Below are 22,660 nucleotides of genomic sequence, written 5' to 3' on the forward strand. Positions count from 1 at the left end.
TATATTATAATATATAAGCTGATTGAAATATCTTTATAGAAGTGATATGCTGATTTTATACGATTTTGTATTAATGTTTTATACATAGATGTACCTTATGAGTTTGGAGGGAGGGGGCGTCTGCCATACTTGCAACTGCCAAAATTTGTATACCATTCCACTTACCCTTTTCCTTATAAATGTTTTAAAAAACCAATAAAACTTTTTGGGAAAAAAAAATGGTTAGGAGGATTCAAAATCTCTTATTAAAATTTTTGATAGACTTATGGAATTAATGGAGATACCGGTTAATGCCAGGAATTTCTCCTTTAACACCGGTGGTGGAAATGGAGAAATTCCCTAAGATTGAATTAAAAGAATAAACTAAAAGAAAATTAGATATATAAATGGGAAGACTGAAAGAACAAGATAAAGAATACAACACAACTAAAGTACATTTTATCAGATATTAAATTAAATTGGTTGAATTTAATGCAATTAGAGAAATGGGTAAAAGTGGAAGAAAGATTCAAGGAGAAAGATAGACAGTTAACAAAATTTGAAATGATTATGAAAGAATGTGAGGTGAAATGAAGAATATATAGGGAAAGGAAGAATTGGGAAAATATATAGAATATTGACTGAATTAGAAGAGTAGGCAAAAGATTTAAAATTAATTTGGTAATCAGATTTGGGAGAAATAAATGATAATGATTGGAATAATATTTGGAATAGAAGAGTATATAAGAATATGTCAGTTAGAGTTAAGGAAAATGGATATAAAATGATATGATGATGGTACCTAACACCACGTAAATTAAATCAAATAGATGGTACATATACAAATATTTGTTAGAGGTGTAAGAAAAAGGTTGGAATATATAAACATACGTGGTGGGATTGTGATAGTGCACAAAAATATGGGACATGGTGTTTAGAGAAATTAGAGCACTTTTAAATGTAAATTTAGACATGTCACCGAGAATTGCTTTACTGTTGCTGGTGGAAAAACGGGATATAAATGAAACAAAAAAGGAATTGATTGTAAATTTGATTATGTCAGCTAGATTAGTGATGCTAAATATTGGGGACAAAATTGGGATATTCAAAAAAATGAGTGGTATAATGAAATATGGAGTATGGAAACAAAAGAGAAATTAACAACAGAAATTAAATTTTAAAAAGGGATGATTAAAGGAAATAATTATAATGAAATTTGGGGGGATTTTATAAAAACATTGTTGATGGAATAAACCTACTCAATAATATATGTTGTTTTGGAGGGGATAAGGGCACAATTGGAATAAATTGTATCTTTTAGTTGTTATAGGTAGTAGAAGAAATATAAGAAAAAAATGGTCTCGGAGGGGTACACTGTAATGTTGTATTCCCCCTTTTTTGTATTTAGATTTATATGTACTATATATTATTTGTATTTAAAATAAATATTTTAAAAAAAATCAAAATAGAAATCTGTACTTATTTTCTTAGGACTAAATTTCATTGAATTAAGATTTATGTCTGAGTACCTATGCATACAATTACATTATATTTTAACAGATATACAGTAGAACTGACTTACAGTTGTTTAAGCAAAGATATTTTTTTTCTCCTCTGCTAAATACCACCTTTTTGTGTAGTATTATCTATGCTTGGGAACTCTTGAGTTTAGAAAGATGTCTCTAACCACCTGCCTTTTGTAACATCAAAAAGCTCATCCTCTTTTCATCTTACAATACTAAAAGGAATGAGATTCACAGAAAATACAGAGTTTAGTTTGCTTCCACCCCTGAAGTTATTTGGCAGCATGTGATCAATTATAGTATTAATCCTCCTCAATGCATTATGTCAGTTCATTTCTTAACTATTAAAAATATTTTCATTAAACATTTTCCTGTATCTATCATTGTCAAGTATATGTAGATATAGTGACAATTATTTTAATTTTCTTTTATAGTCACTATTTCTTAAAACATTGGCAGCCGTTAGAGGGGATACTTAGGAAGTAAGAACACATTCGGCAAAAGCAACAGTAGAATATATTAACAAACCTTGGATTCAAATCTGTAGTTTTGGCTATATTTCTTGGTGGCTCTTCTTCAGTTAAACACAAATTAAAGATTTGTAGAAAATGATCCTGATGAAATGAACATTAAACAAAATAATAGGGTTTTTCCAACAAAAAATGAGATTTGATTTAAAAAATCAATAAATATAACCTTGTATGATAATGTAGATTTTCCCATTTAGTTTTGCATTATGTGTTTTTGAGATATTAAAAAGTCTAAATTATTAGATTACTAATTAATAATAATTCAAACTCAGGAAAATATTTTTCTGTTCAGGGTTATGAACCAGTATGTAGCACTTCTACTAATAAAGTCTACTATGTTTATGTTATAGGCTGCTTGTGGTGGCTGTCATATGCTTATTTTTGCCACCCCAAGGCCTAAAAAAATTGATAACATTCATGACCTAGAAGAAAATGAGCCAAATTTATCTCTTAAAGTCTCTGAAATGGGAGGAGATGCAGACACCTTTCAGCATTTTTCAGCACGTGTGCGACGGAGAGAGAAGGTATACTATTACTGTTCCAAACTGGCTATTAAAAATTGTTTGTAAAAAAGGTTTAAAAATTTAAAAGATTTCTTTAAAAGTCTTTTAAGTTTTAGAACTTTTTTCTTCAAATGTTTTATCTTCATGATGAATATTTTATTGTAATTTTTGGAATCAGGAAAGAATAGATCTGTAATACTTTCAAGGAATGAATATAAAATATGAGATTGGAAACCCTAGTTGATATTAATGAAATGGTGGGAGATACTTATTTGTTTATTAAATTTATATGCCACACATCTCCCTGATAAGGCAATCCTGGGCAGTATAAAAGTAAATCAATGACAGTACACAAAAAGCAATACTTTCTTTTTGTCTTCCTCTAAATAAATAAAAGGTTACATTATTTCTAATTTATAAATTTGAATTCTACTCAAGCGTACTATGAACTTGTTAAATCTTAAAATTAAGGTTTGAATTATGTTAAATCTTAAATATGTAAATTAACTCTGGCTCAGATAATTTAAAAATTTCAACCAAAATTTTAAGTGAATTAAACAGTTTTGATTCAGAGAGTCTGTTCCAAAATCTGAAATATGGATAGTATCTTTAATTTAATATATTCTGTATATTATTCTTCAAAAATCTAATATAAATGCTGATTTGCTTTCTTTTAACTTTTTCAGAAGGAAAAATCACCAGAACAATGTAGTCGATTGGTGCGAACACTTCCCCCATTGGGGAAAACTTCCGTAAAAGTTGCATCAAATTACATCAGCAGTACTCTTCCGCTTTGCAGAACTGATAGAAATAAAGAATCTGAATCTATTGTGGATCATGAAACAGGTAAACGTATGTTTTGTTTACAGGTACTCCTCGATTTACAACCTTACAACTTATACAACTTATACAACTTATACAGCAGAGGTGGTATTCTGCTGTATCGCACCGGTTTGGCCGAACTGGCAGTGGCAGCAGTGCTGACGTCATCACCAGTTTGGCCGAACTGGTAGTGGCAGCCAAACTGACGTCATCATTCATGCGCAAAGGATCCTGCGCTTGTCCTGAAGTACATTTGCACTCCCGCTATCGAACAGATAGCGAAGAAAATATATGGTTTCTAAAAAATATTAACAGAGACAGAAGAAAGATTGATAAAGAAAACGTATAGCTACTTATTGGGCATCAAATTGGAAGATGAACAAGTGAAGGAGACAATGATAGCATGGGTAAAAAACTTTGGCTACATAATGTTGCTGTTATTAGTTGCGAAGTCATGTCCAACCCATCGCAACCCCATGGACAACATTCCTCCAGGCCTCCCTGTCCTTTACGATCCTCTGGAGTCCATTTAAGCTCATGCCTACTGCTTCAGTGACACCATGCAGCTACCCTATTCTGTCGTCCCCTTCTTCTTTTGCCCTCTTTCCCAGCATTAGGCTCTTCTCCAGTGATTCCTTCCTTCTCATTAGGTGGCCAAAGTATTTCATCTTCAGGATCTGGCCTTCTAAAGAGCAGTCAGGGTTAATCTCCTCTAGGACTGACTGGTTTGATCGCCTTGCAGTCCAAGGAACTTGTAGGAGTCTTCCCCAGCACCATAGTTCAAAGGCCTCAATTCTTTGGTGCTCAGTCTTTCTTATGATCTAACGTTCATACATTGCAACTGGAAAAACCATAGCCTTGACTATATGCACTTTTATTGACAGGGTGATGTCTCTGCTTTTTAGTATACTGTCTAGATTTGCCATAGCTTTCCTCCCCAGGAGCAAGCGTCTTTTAATTTCTTGGCTGCAGTCACCATCTGTGGTTATCTTGGAGCCCAGGAAAGTAGAATCTATCACTACCTCCATTTCTTCCCCATCTATTTGCCAGGAATTGAGAGGGCCAGATATTAGTTTGCCATGATCTTAGTTTTCTTAATGTTGAGTTTCAAACCAACTTTTGCGATCTCCTTCTTCACCCACATCAAGAGGCTCTTTAGTTCCTCTTCACTTTCTTCCACTAGAGTGGTATCATCTGCATATCTGAGGTTGTTGATATTTCTCCTGGCAATCTTGTTTGTTTGTTTTATTGGATTTATATGCCGCCCTTCTCCCAAAGGACTCAGGGCGGCGTACAGCATTAAAAAACACATATTACAAAACTTAAAAGAAAATTAGAAACAATCCAAGAAACAAACCGAATTAATATAACAGTAACATTTTTAAAAATTGGATAAAATTAACAGGCCAGTCCGGCTTGCTGGAAAAGCCAACTTTTTAGGGCGCGTCGGAAAGACCGAAGGTCGGGGATTATGCGAAGCTCCGGGGGCACCTCATTCCAGAGGGAAGGTGCTCCCACAGAGAAGGCTCCCCCCTGGGAATTGCTAGCCAACACTGTCTGGCCGACGGCACCCTAAGGAAGCCAACTCTGTGGGATCGCACTGGACGGTGGGAGGCTACTGGTGGCAGTAGGTGGTCTCGCAGATACTCTGGGCCTAAGCCATGGAGCGCTTTAAAGGTCATAATTAGTACCTTGAATCACACCCAGAAAACAACCGGCAACCAGTGCAGGCCGTCTAAAAGGGGTGTAACATGGGAGCACCTAGGTACCCCCATGATAACCCACGCGGCCACATTCTGGACCAGCTGAAGCCTCTGGGTGCTCTTCAAGGGCAGCCCCATGTAGAGAGCATTGCAGTAGTCCAGGTGAGAAAGGACGAGGGCATGAGTGACTGTACATAGAGCATCCTGATCCAGGAAGGAGCGCAACTGATGTACCAGGCGAACCTGGTAAAAGGCCCCCCTGGTCACGGCCGTCAGGTGTTCTTCTAAACTAAGCCGCATGTCCAGGAGGACTCCAAGATTGCGGGCCCTCTCTGAGGGGGCTAAAATTCCTCCCCCTATCAACAAAGATGGAACAAGATGCACAAATCAGGATGACAGAAACTACAGCCACTCAGTCTTGGAGGGATTGAGCTTGAGCCTGCTCCTCCCCATCCAGATCCGCACAGCCTCGAGGGATCGGGACATCACGTCGAGGGCATCGTTTGGGTGGTTTGGGGTAGAGATGAAAGGTTGATGAGCATATTGATGATACTGTAGCCCAAAACCACGGATGATCTCGCCCAGCGGTTTCATATATATGTTGAACAGGAGGGGTGAGAGAACTGACCCCTGGGGCACCCCACAAGTGACGCCCCTGGGGGTCGATCCCTGCCCTCCAGTCAACACAAACTGCGACAGATCTGACAGGTAGGAGGAGAACCACCGTAAAACAGTGCCCCCCACTCCCAACCCCCCGAGTCGTCGCAGTAGGATACCATGGTCGATGGTATTGAAAGCCGCCGAGAGGTCTAATAGGACCAGGACAGAGGAGCAGCCCCTGTCCCGGGCCCGCCAGCGATCATCGACCAACGCGACCAATGCCGTCTCCGTGCTGTACCCGGGCCTGAAACCCGACTGAAACGGATCCAGGTAGACAGCTTCATCCAGGTACTGGGGAAGCTGACGTGCTACCACACTCTCTACAACTTTTGCTACAAAGCGAAGGTTGGAGACCGGACGATAGTTGGCTAAAGAAGCTGGGTCCAGGGAAAGCTTCTTAAGGAGGGGCCTCACCACCGCCTCTTTCAAGCCGGTGGGAAAGAACCCCTCTCTCAATGAAGCATTGGTAATCGTCTGGAGCCAGCCTCGTGTCACCTCCCGGGAAGCCGAAACTAACCAAGAGGGACATAGGTCCAGCACCCAAGTGGCAGCACTGAGTCTCCCCATAATTTTGTCCATGCCCTCAGGGGTCACAGGGTCAAACTCATCCCAGATTGTCTCCAAGAGATTCATCCCTGTTGACTCGCCCGAATCTACCCAGTCAGAGTCCAAGCCTGTCTGGATCTGAGCGATTTTATCCTGCAAATACTGAACAAATTATTCAGCCCTACCCTGCAAGGGGTCTTTCCCAGTTCCTTGGTTAAGTAAGGAATGGGTCACCCTAAACAGGGCGGCTGGGCAGTTATCTGTGGATGCGATAAGAGCGGGAAAATGCCGTTTTGATGCTTTTATCGCCACTAAGTAGGATTTAATATGAATTCTTACTAGTGTTCGATCAGATTCGGACCGGCTTAATTCATTTAGCCCCGCCTTTCTCATGATGTGCTTTGCATATAATTTAAATAGGCAGGGCGACAGTATACAGCCTTGCTGGATTTCTTTCCCAATTTTGAACCAATCAGTGGTTCCGGGACCAGTTCTCACTGTTGTTTCTTGACCCAAATATAGATTTCTCAAGAGACAAATAAGATGGTCTGGTACTCCCATCTCTTTAAGAACTTGCCACAATTTGTTGTGATCCACACAATAAAAGGCTTTAGCATAGTCAATGAAGCAGCAATAGATATTTTTCTGGAACTCTCTAGCTTTCTTCATGATCCAACATATGTTGGCAATTTGATCTCTAGTTCCTCTGCCTCTTCAAAATCCTGCCTGTACTTCTGGTAGTTCTTGATCCTCATACTGCTAGAGCCTAGCTTATAGGATTTTGAGCATAACTTTACTAGCATGTGAAATGAGTGCAATTGAACATTTTTTTGGCATTCCCCTTCTTTGGAATTGGAATGTAAACTAACCTTTTCCAATCCTGTGGCCACTGTTGAGTTTCCCAAATTTGGTGGCAAATTGAGTGTAGCACTTTCACTGCATCGTCTTTTAAGGTTTTGAATAGCTCAGCTGGAATACTGTCACTTCCACTAGCTTTGTTGTTGCTCAGATTTTCTAAGGCCCATTTAACTTCACATTCTAGGACATCTGGCTTGAGGTCAGTAACCACCCCATCTTGATTATCAGGGACGTTAAGCTCGTTCTTGTATAGTTCTTATGTGTAATTTTGCCATCTCTTCTTAATCTCTTCTGCCTTTGTTACGTCCCTGTCCTTTATCATGCCCACCTTTGCAAGAAACGTTCCCTCCTTATCTCCAATTTTCTTGAAGAGATCTCTGGTCCTCCCTATTCTATTGTTTTCTTCTATTTCTTTGCACTGTTCATTTAAGAAGGCATTCTTATTTCTTCTAGCTATTCTCTGGAATTCTGCATACAATTGGGTGTATCTTTTTCCCTTGCCTTTCGCTTCCTTTTTTCCTCACCTATTTGCAAAGCTTCATCAGATAGCCATTTTGCTTTCTTGCATTTCTTCTTCTTTGGGATGGTTTTACTTGCTACCTCTTGTACAATGTTGCGAACCTTCGTCCATAGTTCTTCAGGCACTCTGCAAATCAGATCTAATTCCTTAAATATATTAGTCATCTCTACTGTATATTCATCAGGGATATGATTTAGTTCATACCTGAGTGGCTTAGTGCTTTTCCCCACTTTCTTTAATTTAAGCCTAAATTTTGCAACGAGAAGCTCATGATCTGAGCCACAGTCAGCTCCTGGTCTTATTTTTACTGACTGTATAGAGCTTCTCCATCTTTGGCTGCAGAATAGAACTAGATAAATGGTAAAAATTGTGGGACAGGAATTATTAATTAACAGTATCAACTATATATAAAGAAAATTTTGTATAGGATGTTTTATAGATGGCACTTTGTACCAGCGAGGTTGGCAAAGATGTTTAAAGATAAGTCAGTTAAATGTTGGAAGTGCCACCAGATACCTGGGTCTTATTATCATATGTGATGGACATGTATAGAAGCAAAAAAAAATCCTGGTCAAAAATACATACGTGGCTGGAAAAGATGATAAAAAAGCACATTGATTTAAAATGAAAAATATTTTTGTTGGGGATTTTACCTGAATTTTACCTATAGTAAGGGGAATGGATATCTAATTATTCATGTATTAACTGCAGCTAGAATTGTATTCGCACAACACTGGAAAAGTGAAGAGATCCCTATTGATGAGAATGTGAGTAGGAAAATATTAAACTGTGCAGAAATGAATAGATTAACACTTGCAATTAGGGAGAAAGAACAAACTGAATATTACATGACATGGGAATTATTTTATCAATGGTTAGAGAATAAAAACGGAAGTTAGAAATAGGGGAATAAAAGAAGATGATCAGTGAAATATAGAAAATATGTTAAGAGAGAGAAGTAAACACTATGATGATTACTATTATGACTATCGGGATTATTATGTTTAATATTACTATTATATTCCTATTAGAAGATATGTTAAGAGGGAGAAGTTAATATGTTTATAATGTTTAATATTAGTATTGTAAAATCAGAGAATTAATATTAATGTAATGAATACTGTTGTAAAATTTGATTATTACTTCACAAATATATTTGTACCCAGACTAATGGAAGATAGAATTAACATACATATATACATACATACATACATACATACATACATACATACATACATACATACATACTGTATAACAGGCATGAAATCCTAATCTAATATCTTTCTCATATCTAGAATGTATCTGTATTTGTGAGTACCATGCCATATTGATCCCTTGATCACTCAGTGCTTGTTTAGTTTTGAGCTCCCCTTTTCAGTCAGAATATCTTTATATCTAACAATATTTCCCATGTTAATAACATTTGGGTGAATCAGTGCTTCATCTTTGGAAGCCAAACTGATATCCTAAAGTAATGTTGCTCTGATTTTCTCTGATACTAACAGTAGTGCGTTCCTAATGTAATGTCTTTGAAAATAACCATGTATCTTTTCTCATACCACAAGAATGCATGCCAACCCAATTGCAAATCATGTCCCTCCAAAATCAATAGCTTTGTATGTCTCAATGCAATCCGTTCTTTCATTCTACGTCTACATCTACGTTTCTGTCTATGTATTTGTATATGGTTTTAACATGACTGTACACCGCCCCGAGTCCTGCCAAGGAAAGGGTGCGGTCTAGAAATAAAATTTATTATTATTATTATTATTATTATTATTATTATTATTATTATTATTATTATTATTATTATTATTATTATTATTATTATTATTATTATGTTAATACCGCAGCCTGATAATACCATTCCCAATTTGGTAATCCAAGGCCTCCTCAATTTCTTGAATCCTGCAGCATTTTAAAACTAATTCTTGCTTTTTTCCTTTGCTAGATATATAATATTATTTTATTAAGTTCCACAAAGTATTTTTTTCCAATTTTACTAGAATTGTTTGAATTAAGTATAATAATCTCAGCAATTTATTCATTTTAATTGTAGCTATTCTTCCTATCAATGATAGTTGCAGATTTTTCCATTTTTCCAGATCTACTTTAATTTGTTGCATTTGTTTGTAGCAATTATCTTCCTTAATCATGACACATCTTGCTGTCAGCTGAATCCCTAGGTATTTTACTTTCTTAGTAATCTGAATATCTATTCTCTTCATTAATTCTTTTTTCTGTTTACCGGTCAATTTTTTCACTAAAATCTTTTCTCTTTGTTTATTTTCTTTTTTTTAAATTAAATTTTATTTTGTTTGTACAAACTTCACCTCTTTGCAACACATTACATTTTTTACCTATCTGTTGTGTCTGCTTTATCTATACCAATAAATCTTTTATAACTATGACTTCATATATTTGTGCATTTACATTATTTCATACATTTTTTTCATTCTATGTATAATATTCTATATGTTCTATGTATAGCAGTTTTTACTACATTTATGTCATTTTGTATAATATATAATATATTAAATCTTTTATAACTATGACTTTATATATTTCTGCATTTACATTATTTCATACATTTTTTTCATTCTATATGTAATATTCTATATATTCTAACAGTTTTTACTACATTTACGTCATTTTGTGTAATATTTATTTGTTATAGTCTATCTCATATTTTAATCTTTTAATCCTTTTCCGGTTTTGTAGTTGTCTATTGTTTTGTTGATCTTTCTTCCTTTCTTTTTTGCTTTCCTGCTTTTCCCCTCCTTTCCTCTAGCCAATTGTACAATAAATCCCACACGGAGTAGTATTCAGATTCGTCTTTCTCTTTTAGTTCTTTCGTGAGCCTATCCATCTCTGCACATTCCAATATTTTTTTTATTACATTTTCTTCTGTTGGTATATAATTATTTTTCCAGTTTTGTGCAAATATAATTCTCACTGCGTAACGATGTGTAAAATTAAGTATCTAGTATTTTTTTCATAATTTCCTTTTATAATCCCTAACAAAAATAATTCAGGTTTTAGTGCAATTTGATATGTAGTAATCTCTAGCCAATCTTTTATTTTTTTCCAATACTTTTTCGCAGGTGTGCACATCCACCACATATGGTAGTATGTTCCATGTTGTCTGCTGCATTTCCAGCAGATAGGTGAACACTCCGGGAACATTTTTGCAATTCTCGCTGGTGAAAGGTACCATCTGTAGAACATCTTGTACATATTCTCTCTATAAGCCATTGCCATTGTTAATTTGTAGTTTATTTCCCAATTTTTTTTCCCACTCCGCCAATTCTATACTATACCCAAAGTTTATCACCCTTGTTATCATCGTTTCTTTCACAGTTTCTTCTTCCATTTTAAATTTTAATAAGTAGTGATATATTTTTTTAATCAATTTTTCTTCGGGTTCCTGTAAAATTTTATCCAGCTCTTGCGACTCCTTATAGAATCCGTCCCTTTCCCTGTCTTTTTTATACCTTGCCTATATTTGTAAATAGGGCCACCAGCCAATGTCTATTCCCTCGTCTTTCAGTTCTTGCCTTGTTTTTAACCTTTCTTGGTTGTCTAATATGTCTTTATATCTTATTATCTTATTTATGTCCAATACGTTTGGGTATATCAGAGCTTCCATGGTGGATAGCCAGGTTGGGATTTTATTGTAAAGTTTTGTTTTGATTTTTAACCATGTTTGCAGTAGAGCTTTTCTAATTAAATGTTTTTGGAAATAGCTATGAATCCTGTCTTTCCCATCCCAAATAAAGATGTGCCAACCCAATTCCAAATTATAACCTTCTATTGTTAATAATCTTCTGTTTTTTAAATTGACCCAGTCCTTTATCCAGGTGAGAGCTGCTGCTTGGTAATAAAGCTCCCAATCGGGAAGTCCAAATCCTCCTCTTTCTCTACTGTCTTGTAACAATTTTAATTTAATTCGTGGTTTTTTCCCCTGACCAAATAAACTGTGCAATTAATTTGTTTAAATCTATGAAAAAAAATTTTCCCTAGGCTAATTGGCACCACTTGAAATAAAAATAAAATTTAGTATATTCATTTTAATGATGCCAATTCTCCCCATTAAGGATATTTGTAGTTTTCTCCAATTTTCCAGATCTTAATTTTCTGAATCGTTTTAACATAATTATCTTCTTTAATTGTTGAGCATTTCCCTGTCAGCCAAATTCCTAGGTACTTTACTTTTTGTTATTTGCATTCCCATGTTTTCCTCTTAATTCTTGCTCTTGTTTTTTAGTAAATTTCTTCATAATGATCTTTGTTTTGTTCTTATTAATTTTAAGTCCTGCTACCTTACCAAATTCCTCTATTTTTTGGATTAATTTAATTCCTGATTTTAATGGATCCTCTAATATGAATACCATATTGTCCGCAAATGCCTGTGTATTATATTCCTCTTTTTAAATTTTTAATCCCTTTATTTCTTGATTGTTTCTAATTTCTGTTAGTAGAACTTCCAGAGATAGTATAAATAATAAAGGTGATAATGGACAACCCTGTCTCACTCCTTTTCATATCTTAACTTCTTCTGTAGTGTCACTATTTATTATTATTTTTGCTGTCTGGGCCGAATAAATTGATTCTATCATTTTTCTAATTTTTTCTCCAAATCTCATCATTTTTAATTGTGAATAAAAATGAAATGCCAATTCAAGTTATCAAAGGCCTTCTGGGCATATAAAAAGACCAGTGCAACTTGTTTTCCCGGATTCTCTTCATAATATTCTAGTGTATTTATAATTATCCTCATATTGTTTTTTAACATGTTTTGGTAAGAAGCCGTTTTGATCTGTGTGGATAATTTCATTTAATATTTTTTAAATACGCTCTGCCATTTGTGATGTAAAGATTTTATAATCTGCATTTAGTAAAGAAATTGGTCTGTAATTTTTTATTTGTTGATGGTCCGAATCCTCTTTGGGTATCAATGTTATATATGCTTCCCTCCATGATTTTGGTAACTTTGCTTCTATAAGTGCTTTATTAAATAAGTCTAAAATCACTGTTTCTGTCTGTTCTTGCATGGCTTTATAAAAGTCTACAGTATACCATCTGGGCCCGGTGTTTTATTATTATTTTGTCTCTTCAATGCTTCCTTTAATTCTATCACTGTGATTTTTTGGTTTAGCATTTCTCTTCTCTCTTCTTCAATTTCAAGTAGATTCTTAGTATTTAAGTATTGTTCGATACTGTCTTGTAATATATTTTCTTTGCTATACAGATTCTCGAAAAATTTCTGTATTATTTTTTCCCCTCTTTCCGGTATTGTATGTTTCCCCTTTCATCTTGTAAGTGATGTGTTATTTTTTTTCTTTTTCTTTTTTCAATTTGTGTGCTAACCATCTTCCTGGTTTATTTGCATTTTCAAAATAGTTTTGTTTTGCAAATTTGATTTTTTGGGCCATCTCTTCGTGTCATCAAATTTAATTTGTGTTTTATTAGTTCTTTTTTCTCCTTTAGTTTTGATTCTTGTGGGGTTTTTTGCAGGTCCATTCCCAATTCTTTAAGTTCTTTCTCTAATGTTTCTTGTTTTTGTCTCTTTTCCTTGTTTTTCCTTGCCAAATACACTATTGTCAACCCTCTTGTAAAAGCTTTTGTAGTATCGCATAAATTTCATAACGATGTTTCTTCTTTCTTATTTACTTCGTAGAAAAGTTTCAATTCTCTTTCTATCATTTTTATATACTCTTTATCTTTCATTATTCTTTGATTTATTGACCATCTCTTTTTCTTTTTTGGTCTATATAAAATATAATTAAGATGTATCCATTATCATTTCATTATTATTATTATAGTTACTTATTTGTTGACGAATAAACATTTAATAACAATCTAAAACAATCTAAGAATTACTAAATTCCTACTTATTGCTCAACCAAAATTAACTAATTTTTTATTATCAACTTTCATTGTTAACCTGTATCTTTCCAGTAACAAAACAGTCTTATCTCTCTTGCCAATTGCGGTGTCAGTCTTCTTTTTATCTCCTTTATAAGGTTTTTATAGACTTCTCTCCGCACTTTGTTCCTTGAAGGATCTCTCAGGTAATCTCGTTGCCCTCCAACGTTGCCCTTAATTGTTATTAAAGTTAGCTTGTCTTTGGTTGTCAATCATGCTTCTGAAAAAATTTCTCTTCTTAAATCCATCATCATTATCCTTTTTTCTTCTTCTGTATCTTGGAACCTGGGGTAGAGCTCCAGTTCATCGAATTCCCTCTTCCATATTCCCTTCATTCCACTTTCACCCACATTTGCTCCATTAATAAATTCATCTGTTGTCTTGTCTTTATCTTCTATGTCTTCATTCTCCCCTTTAATTTTGGGGGCTCCAACCCCTTCATCTTTTGCTGTGAGGAACACTAGTTTTTCCAACTTCTTCTCAATTCTCCCATATCCTTCCAATAGATTTTGAATTCCAGCCAGGATATTTTGGAATTTTAAAGTTTCCTCATCTGCGTATTGATCCATGTTTCCAAAAAAGAAGGAGGAAAAAGAAAAAAAACTAATAACCACTGCCGCTCTAGCCTTCGAGGCCTCTTTTATTTTTTGAATTTTAGGTTGACTTAAACACAAGTTCTTTTGTGCTCTTCAAAAGAGAAGGGTTGTGTTTTCTCCCCCTTTCTCTCCCCTGCCAAAATAGTTCTCAATAGCACCTGCAAAAACACTTCGTGCCCTTGACTCTTTATCAGTTTCTGTAAACAAATTGCAAACCCTTCAGCTACAAAGTCAGTAAGATCAAAGAGGAAAAAAGAAGAGATATATTGTTTTAAAAATTCCACCTCCTTCAGAGTGGCAGTGTTGCTACTTTTCACTTTCTTATTTATCTCTGGCACATAGGAAACAAAGTTCTTTAATGAAATTTAATAACAAGTAATAGGAAGAATTGTTAAAATAAAAAGGAAGGTTTTAGTCCAGAAGTCAAAAAATAAAGTAACAAAAAGCAGCAGAAGAAAAATTAATCCGTTCACTTTAAGAGGAGAAAAACGTTGCGAGCACTTCAATCCACAAAGTATAGTTACAAAGAAAAAAAAAGCTTTCCAAAGCAATCCAGTATAAGTTAATTCCGCCGCTTAATTCTTTTGCTTAGGGATCTAATTTGGCTTTTAAAAATAAAGTTTCTTGGGGCAGTCTTTTCCCAAATAGAAAAAAAAAATACCTCACCAGATGGACTCACTTTCTCTTTTCACTTCCTTCCTTCCGGAGCCGTCCTGACTTCATCAGCCTGGGGCTGCCTGTTTACCGCCGGCTTGAAGAGCTTCCCTTGGGTCAATCAGGGACTTTGCGGTGTCCCTGAGACCAGCAAGGTTTTGTCTTCCTAATCACCGTCTCTACAGGACGGTTTAGGTCCAAATGGACCATCCAACAGCAAAAGTGTCAATGGCGGTCTTGGAGTGTCGAGACCGCACGTTGTATCATCGCGACATGGCTCCTCCTAGAATGACTGTTCTTCTTGACTTCTACTCTCTGGTTCCTCTTTACTGTCTTAATACAATACTATACAATAGTAGAGTTGGAAGGGACCTTGGAGGTCTTCTAGTCCAACCCCCTGCCTAGGCAGGAAACCCTATACCATTTCAGACAGATGGCTATCCAACATCTTCTTAAAGACTTCCAGTGTTGGGGCATTCACAACTTCTGGAGGCAAGCTGTTCCACTGATGAATTGTTCTAACTGTCTTGTTCTTCCTCAGCAGTGAAATGATGTTCAAAGAACTCCTGTGCTTTCTCAACTGTGTCTATTTTATATCTTTTATCCTGCCAGGTAATCATCACTCCCTCTGGTGTGAGCCATCTGAACATTACATTGTACCTTATTAGTTGTTGTGTAAGGAACTGGTATTGCCTTCTCTGGTCTCTCACTATTTTCGGGATTTGTCTCAGGATTTGTATCTCTCTTCCTTTATTTGTTATTTGTTCTTCTCTCACTTTCTTATATACTTCATCTCTTACCGATTTTGTAGTAAAGCGTACATGGATTTCTTTTGGGAGCCTGTGTCTCCTGGCATAATTTGTGTGGATTCAATACACCTCGTCTATGTCCCTTCTCGTTTCTTGTTTGTTTTTTTGTAATACGTTCGCAACAATCTCTGTAATTGTTTCCCTAAATCCTCCTTCTTTTCTTCTATTATATTTTGAAAGCGCAGAAAGAAGTCAGCTTTTTTGAGTTCCAAAAACACTATTTTCCCCCTAATTGTCTGTTTAGTGTAGTCAGCTTTTCATCTACCATCTCTATTCTCTTCTCCGTCTTTTCTACCTTTGTTTCTACTTTTTGAATTTTTTGTTCATTTTTTGTTATTTCACTTTGTATTTTCCCTATTCTATCATCTATTCTTCTAATCTCACTCTTCATTTTTCCCATTTCTAGTTTACCGTAATTTCTTCATGATTTCTCCTAGTTTCTTTGTGATTTTTTGTAATTGTTTCTTGTGTTTTTATAATTGTTTCTTGTGTTTTGTAATTGTTTCTTGTGTTTTTTGTAATTGTTTCTTGTGTTTTCAGCATTGTTTCTCGCATACACTGAAGGTTCATTGTTGAGCTCGCTTTCTCTATACCCGGTGTGCTCTCAATTGTGTGCTGATTTGAGGGTGAAGATGTTGCTGATGTTGGATTGGATGCTGCCTTTCTATTCATTTTACTAATTGTTGTTGTACTTGTCATTTTTGATTTTAATTTCCTTACAATTTTTTCCCACAATAACATATACTTCTCTCTGCTCACTGCTTGTTTCCACTCTCTTATACCAGCCCCTTCAGTCTTTAAACTTTCCCACTTCCATGCAAATTTCAATTCAATTTAATATCATTCAATCCTACAATCTAACAACTTAATTTCTATATATTTGGGTTAGTATGCAAGTCAATCCACACAATATTCATGCAATATTGAATATATATTGAATATATTAAACCTAACACATTCTTAATTTGATTCAGTATGCAATTTTATATCGTCTCTTTAATAATTACAAACTAACACCCCCCACTTCAACACTATATAACTTTTTTTCCTATTCTCTAGGTATACACTATGTTTAGGCTAATAAATCCTTAATTTTAATTCTTATATAATGTTATGTCATCTATTTATAACATTGATAATTTCAAAGTATCACCAATAGTTCAATATTTCATATATCTTCTACACACTCTCTTCCAAATATAATATGATTCAATACTATTTAACAATATTTTATCTCACCACAGTTCAGTTTATATTTATTTCTTCTTTCAATGTTCTCCTCCTATTTTTTTAATCCGATTTCAGAGATCACAAAAAACAAAATCTTTTTCCAAATTGCATCAGCAATCCTGTATTTAATTCTTATTTCTTTCTCCACTAGATGGCGCTGTTACTCTTCTTTCATATAAGGTTTTTCTTTTTCCTCCAAAAAATCCGATATTTGCTTTTCTATATTTCACTTTCTCTCAAGTATTCCAAAATAGTTCTTTCCTCTTCTTCACAAATGTCACTGTTTTGTCTGGCTCCAATTTCTGTTTGTTGTCCAAATCCCTCCTTATTTAGTTCTGTTCTCAACTCACTCCAAACCTTCTATTGCTATAGGAAATTGATTTCTTTCCCTCTTCTTGTTGCTGCCGATATTAAGCTGTATCCAGCTCGTTTCAAAGCTTTGAAATTCTAGCTCAATGAGTCTTTAATATAATTTATACTGTTTTAGTTGTTTTAAATATTCTCACCAATGCTGCTGTGTTGCTATTTTCTCTCCCTCATGTGCGGTAGTCACCACCCAAAATCAGCGATGGATACCAATTTTTCTCCGGTGATTCCAAGGGGTTTTCCCTTGTCCGATAGGAAAGTTGCTTGCTTCCTCCTTTGGTGCCCACGCTTCCCCTCTCTCCTATTGATCCCTCCAGGTTCAACTCGTCCATTTTCAGGATCTTCACAACAGAAACTCGAGCAAAGCTAGTAGAGCTAGCTCATGGAAGTGACATCACCGCAGGAAGTCCTCTCTTTCTTTATTTTCAATCCTGTCACTTTGCCGTATTCTTCTATTTTTTTTTAATTTAGGCCCTGTTTCTTCTGGATCTTCCAGAATGAAAACTAAATAATCTGCAAATGCCTGCAATTTATACTTTTCCTTTTTTTATTTCCATACCTTTTATCTCTGTATCTTGTCTAATATTTCTATTTAATACTTCCAGTGTCAATATAAATAGCAGGGGAGACAAGGGACATCCTTGTTTTGTACCTTTTTTGATGCTAGCCTTCTCAGTCATATCTCCATTTACCATCAGCTTTGCAGTTTGTTATAATATATCGCCTTAATCATACTAATAAATCTTTCCCCAAAGTCCATGTCTTCGAGTTGTGCTAACATAAATTGCCAGTTCACATTGTCAAATTATTTTTGTGCGATTTGCTTCTCTGAGTGTGCTCCAGTGTATTTAAAATTATTCTCGTATTGTCTTTAATTTGTCTCTTAGGTAAAAATCCATTTGATTTGAATGTATAAATTGATTTAAGAATCTTTTTAGTCTTTCTGCAATCATTGAGGCATATATTTTATAAACAGCATTTCAATAAGGATATCGGTCTATAGTTTTTTTTAATCCGTTGTAAGTCACAGTCTTCTTTCGGTATAAGAGTAATATATGCTTTCATCCATGAATTTGGTACTTTCGCTTCTAGCAATAGTTCATTGAATTCTTCCAACATTGGTATACTTTAAATGTTTTGTAAGTCTTTGTAGAGTTCTGCTGGTAGACCATCTGGACCCAGTGTTTTGCCATTCTTTTGTCTCTTAATTCCTTTTGTAAGTTCCATCATTGTTATGCCTTCATCTAACATAGCTTTCACTGTTTCAGGTACTTTAAGTAATTCTGCTTTTCTAAATATTGTTTTATTTTATCTTTTGAAATTGTTTCTTGATCATATATGTAGTTTTTCATAGTAATTTTGAAACACTTTCTTTTTATCATCATTTTGATGGTGAAGAGTTCCTTCATCATCCATATTGATTGGTTCAACGTCCATCTTGATTTCCTTTTTTGTCCCTTCCATATAACTTTTATCGAATTGTGGTCTGCCCAATTGCTTATTTCTATATTTCTTGTACATTGATTTTAGCTCTGCTGACATCCAAATCATATCTTCTTGACCAAGACATATGTTTGTTTGAATAAAATGAATATTGATTTTCCTTAGGATGCATCTCTCACCATTCATCTTCCTCTTGATTGCTATTTGGTGCGTATATTGCTACTAAAAGTATCTGTTTGTAATTCATTGTTATCTCCACCATAAAAATCCTTCTTCATCTATAAAAATTTGTTTGACATTTATTGTTTCTTTTACATAAAAAGCTATTCCTCTCTTCTTTTGTTGTGATAAAGAAGTATATAAATTCCCAACTTTAGGATATTCTAATATTTTGTTGTTTTTTATTATGAACTTGCAAACAAATTATATCCAAGTTTAATTTTTCTAATTTACTGAAAGTCCTTTTCCTTTTTATTGCAAAGTTCAATCCATTTATATTAATTGATAGTAATTTTATTCTTCTTTCATAATTTTACTTATAAATGGGTTTTGTTGTTCTAGTCACTCTTATCTCTCAGTTCTTTTGCTTTTGTTCCTTCTCTTTTTGCTGTTTCCTCCAGATCTCTTTTCTCTTCTTTTTGTTGTATATTTCTCTCTCCTGTAGCTTCCTCTTGTCACCTGTCCTCTTTTCCCTCTCTTATCCTCATTTCCTTTTGTGGTCCAAAATAGTGCTCATAAAATTGTTCTGCTTTTTCTATAGAATCCAATCTATGTCTTTGCTCCATCCGGATCACCAATATTCCCTCCGGTATCAGCCATCTAAAATTCACTCTATTTTTAATTAGCTGTTTTTAATCAGAAATTTATATTCCTTCTTTATTTCTCTAACTCTTCTCAGAGTTTATTTTAAAACTACTATTTCTTTCCGTTTGTATTTTAAAGGATCATCTCTCGCTTTTTGTAGAATCTCTGTTTTTATTGCTTTTTTAGTGAATCTCACATGTACCTATCTAGGAAGTCTATTTCTTGTCACCTGTCTGGTATGAATTCTAAATATTTCATCAATCTTGGCAAGAACTTTTTTTTGTTACCTCTAGGGCAGCGATGGCGAACCTTTTTTGGCTCACGTGCCACAAGTGGGAGCGCAGGGGGGTCATGTGCGGGCATGCCGCACCCATAATGCAATGTGTGACCGCCCCAGTGCGCATGCACGCACAACGCGTGACCCCCCCAATTTTTACATGCTTTTTTCGCCCTCCCCAGGCTCTAGAGGCTTTATAGGAGCCTGGGGAGGGTGAAAAAAGCCCCCCGCCCCCCTGGAGACCCTCCGGAGGCTTCAGGGACTGTCCGGAGGCTTCCCTGAAGCCTTCGGAACGCTTAAAACCACCCTCCAAGCAAACTGGAAGTCACAGCCTCCCCCGCCCCCCCGGAAGCCGTCCGGAGGCTTAAGGGACCGTCCGGATGGTCCCTGAAGCCTTCGGAACGCTTAAAACAACCCTCCGAGCAACCCGGTTTGCTCAGAGGGTGGTTTTAAGCGCTCCGAAGGCTTCAGGGAAGCCTCTGGACGGTCCCTGAAGCCTCCGGACGGCCTCCGGGGGGGGAGGCTCTTTTCACCCTCCCCAGGCTCCTATAAAACGCAAAAGAAAGGGGAGTATTTTGCTGGTTTCAGATTCTACTTCGTTTTATCTGTTTATTTCTGCTTAAGTTCCAAGAGATGCACTGTTTAAAAATAGAAGATCTCAGTGTTTCGCTCTCAGCTATTCAGCATAAACAACTTCTAGTGTGAGAGTTATTTGTCTAGCAGTAAGTCTTTATCTTCAGTTTGTCAAGGTTATATTTTTCCCCTTTTCTCACTTGCACCTCCCGGCTTTCACTTCTGCCTGCAGGTGGCACTATTGCTCTACTTCTCTCTTTTTCTTCCTTCTTTTGTATAATATACTCCAATTCAAATTTTATAAAAAGAAAAGGTCTGTATGTCCACGTTTTGTAGTATCCAAACGCTTCTTAATTAATTATTATTATATTTTAGTTCCCTAGTCCAGCTTTCCTAATTATAAAGTTTTTTTCCACTCTTTAAAAAAGTTCTTTGACTTTACTTCCTGTATTAAAAATGGCTCTTAGGCTTTACTCACTGCTTTTCTTGGGAGATGGAAGAAAAACAGTTCTGCCGCCTCCTTTTTAGGTCCCACTTTCACCCAGATATTTTCCAGGGGGCTTTTTCTTCCGTGAAAATTAAAAATTAAAAGTTAAGAGTCTCTCACCAGATCGATCCCACTGTTCTTCAATCTTCCACACTTTCTTATCTGGTGGCTGTCACAGCTTTGGCGTGGTACACAATGGCCGTCTTTTCCCTCCTGTTGAGTTTGAGAGCCTTCACCGGCTTTGTGGGCTCCCTAAGATCAGTGGAGTGTGCTCTCTTTATTCATCACCCCTCCGAGGTGATTTAGGTCCATCCAGACCTCCTGGCAGTTCAGATTTTGGCATGATCCTATGGAGACCCATGAGATGCATCGTGTCACTGCAACATTAGCCGTGCACTGGGCAGGATAAAATCTTGAAGTGAATAATGGGTCATCTTATTTGTGGGACAACCTCTACCAAATCATCACTAGGTCAGAATGAATGAGCACTTCCAGTCCCTTTACTTAAATATTGACATCTGGTATGACCTTGGAGGCATTCCTTCCAGACCAGGAAGACCTGATTCCCCATGAATTGGGTTAAGATGGGGGTGAGTCTAGTAAATGTGGCTATCGAGAGAATATTGCAGCTCAGAGGTTTATGTTGTTTGCATAATGGTAGTAATTTCTAGTACCACATCAAGGTGTATGTCAAGATACCAAGGATTTAATAGCTGCCAGCTGATGAAAGGTTGTAAGCTGTCATTTGTAGGCTGATGCAATGGGGAGGACTCATTGTATGGGGAGTGTCTATATAGGTGGTTATTAGAGGGCTTTCTTCTTTCTCTCATTGTGTATTTCATTTTCTCTCCTTGTGTCCTAGCTGTGTGGTAAGGGATTTTTATCTCTGCACTTATATGTCTGTATATTTCTGTATATATAAACCACTGTTAATTGTCTTAAGGCTCTATGTGCTGTGTGCTCCTGGGATTTATCTCATAATACTAGTCACACTGCTAAAACTCTGACATGTTATGGGCCCAGTCCAGAGAGAGAGCCAAAGTGACTAGAGAGCTTAGAGAGAAGAGTAACCCAGTGTGAACTTGCACTACAGTAAGTGGTTTAAATAGTGATTAGTAGGCAGTATGGCCTCAGTTGGCATAATGGGAGGAGGTTTCTTGGTGTCTCGGCTGATTGAGACAAATTACCACTCCTGGAATGTGAAGATGGAGATGTATCTGCGAAGGGAGGAGTTGTGGATGATTGTTACTAATCCACTAGCAGTCCTGGATGATGGGGATCAGATGAAAAATGAAAAGGTTCTAGCCAGCATAATTCTTGCTTTAGAAGACAGCCAGCTGCTACACGTGAGCGGTCTCCAGTCTGCGAAAGATTGCTGGGAGGCATTGCACAGTGTGTATGTGAGAGAGACTGCGGGTAGTAAGGTGTTGCTGACTAAGAAACTGTATAAGACACAGCTGAAGCCAGCAGAGTATATGTCCACACATTTGCAGAATATGAGAAGGACATTCCTTGAGTTGGAAGAAAGGAGAATGACTTTTACTGAAGCACACAAGGTGTATGTGGTGCTTAGTTCATTGGACAGTTCATGGAACGTTCTTGTGACTAGTCTAGAATCCATGCAAGAATAGGATTTAACCATGGCATATTTAACTGATCAGTTGTTGGAGGAGGAACAGAAATGGCTAGAGAGGAGACCTGGAAAGGGAGGCGAGAGCGTTTAGCACAGACCAACATCTGCGACAGTCCAGGATGCCAGCAGAGCAACTGAAAGAGTTAACTTTGTGAAGAGATGCTACATGTGTGGTTCTACTGAGCATCTCCAGAGATGCTGTCCTGAGAGGAGGAA

The 22,660-nt window shown here is 36.2% G+C and overlaps 1 protein-coding gene across 3 annotated transcripts in view; it reads left to right on the forward strand.

The window, feature by feature from the left end:
- RPGR (retinitis pigmentosa GTPase regulator) overlaps positions 1-22,660 on the forward strand; it is a 108,155-nt gene that overhangs the window by 58,640 nt on the left and 26,855 nt on the right. For all 3 annotated transcript variants that reach the window (XM_081950050.1, XM_081950051.1, XM_081950052.1), the window contains exons 10-11: positions 2,383-2,556; positions 3,222-3,381. In XM_081950050.1, the coding sequence (XP_081806176.1) occupies positions 2,383-2,556; positions 3,222-3,381 (334 nt within the window). The remainder of the gene's footprint in view (positions 1-2,382; positions 2,557-3,221; positions 3,382-22,660) is intronic.

Source organism: Natrix helvetica, assembly GCF_964273705.1.
Source record: "Natrix helvetica genome assembly, chromosome: 4".
NCBI lineage: Eukaryota > Metazoa > Chordata > Lepidosauria > Squamata > Natricidae > Natrix > Natrix helvetica.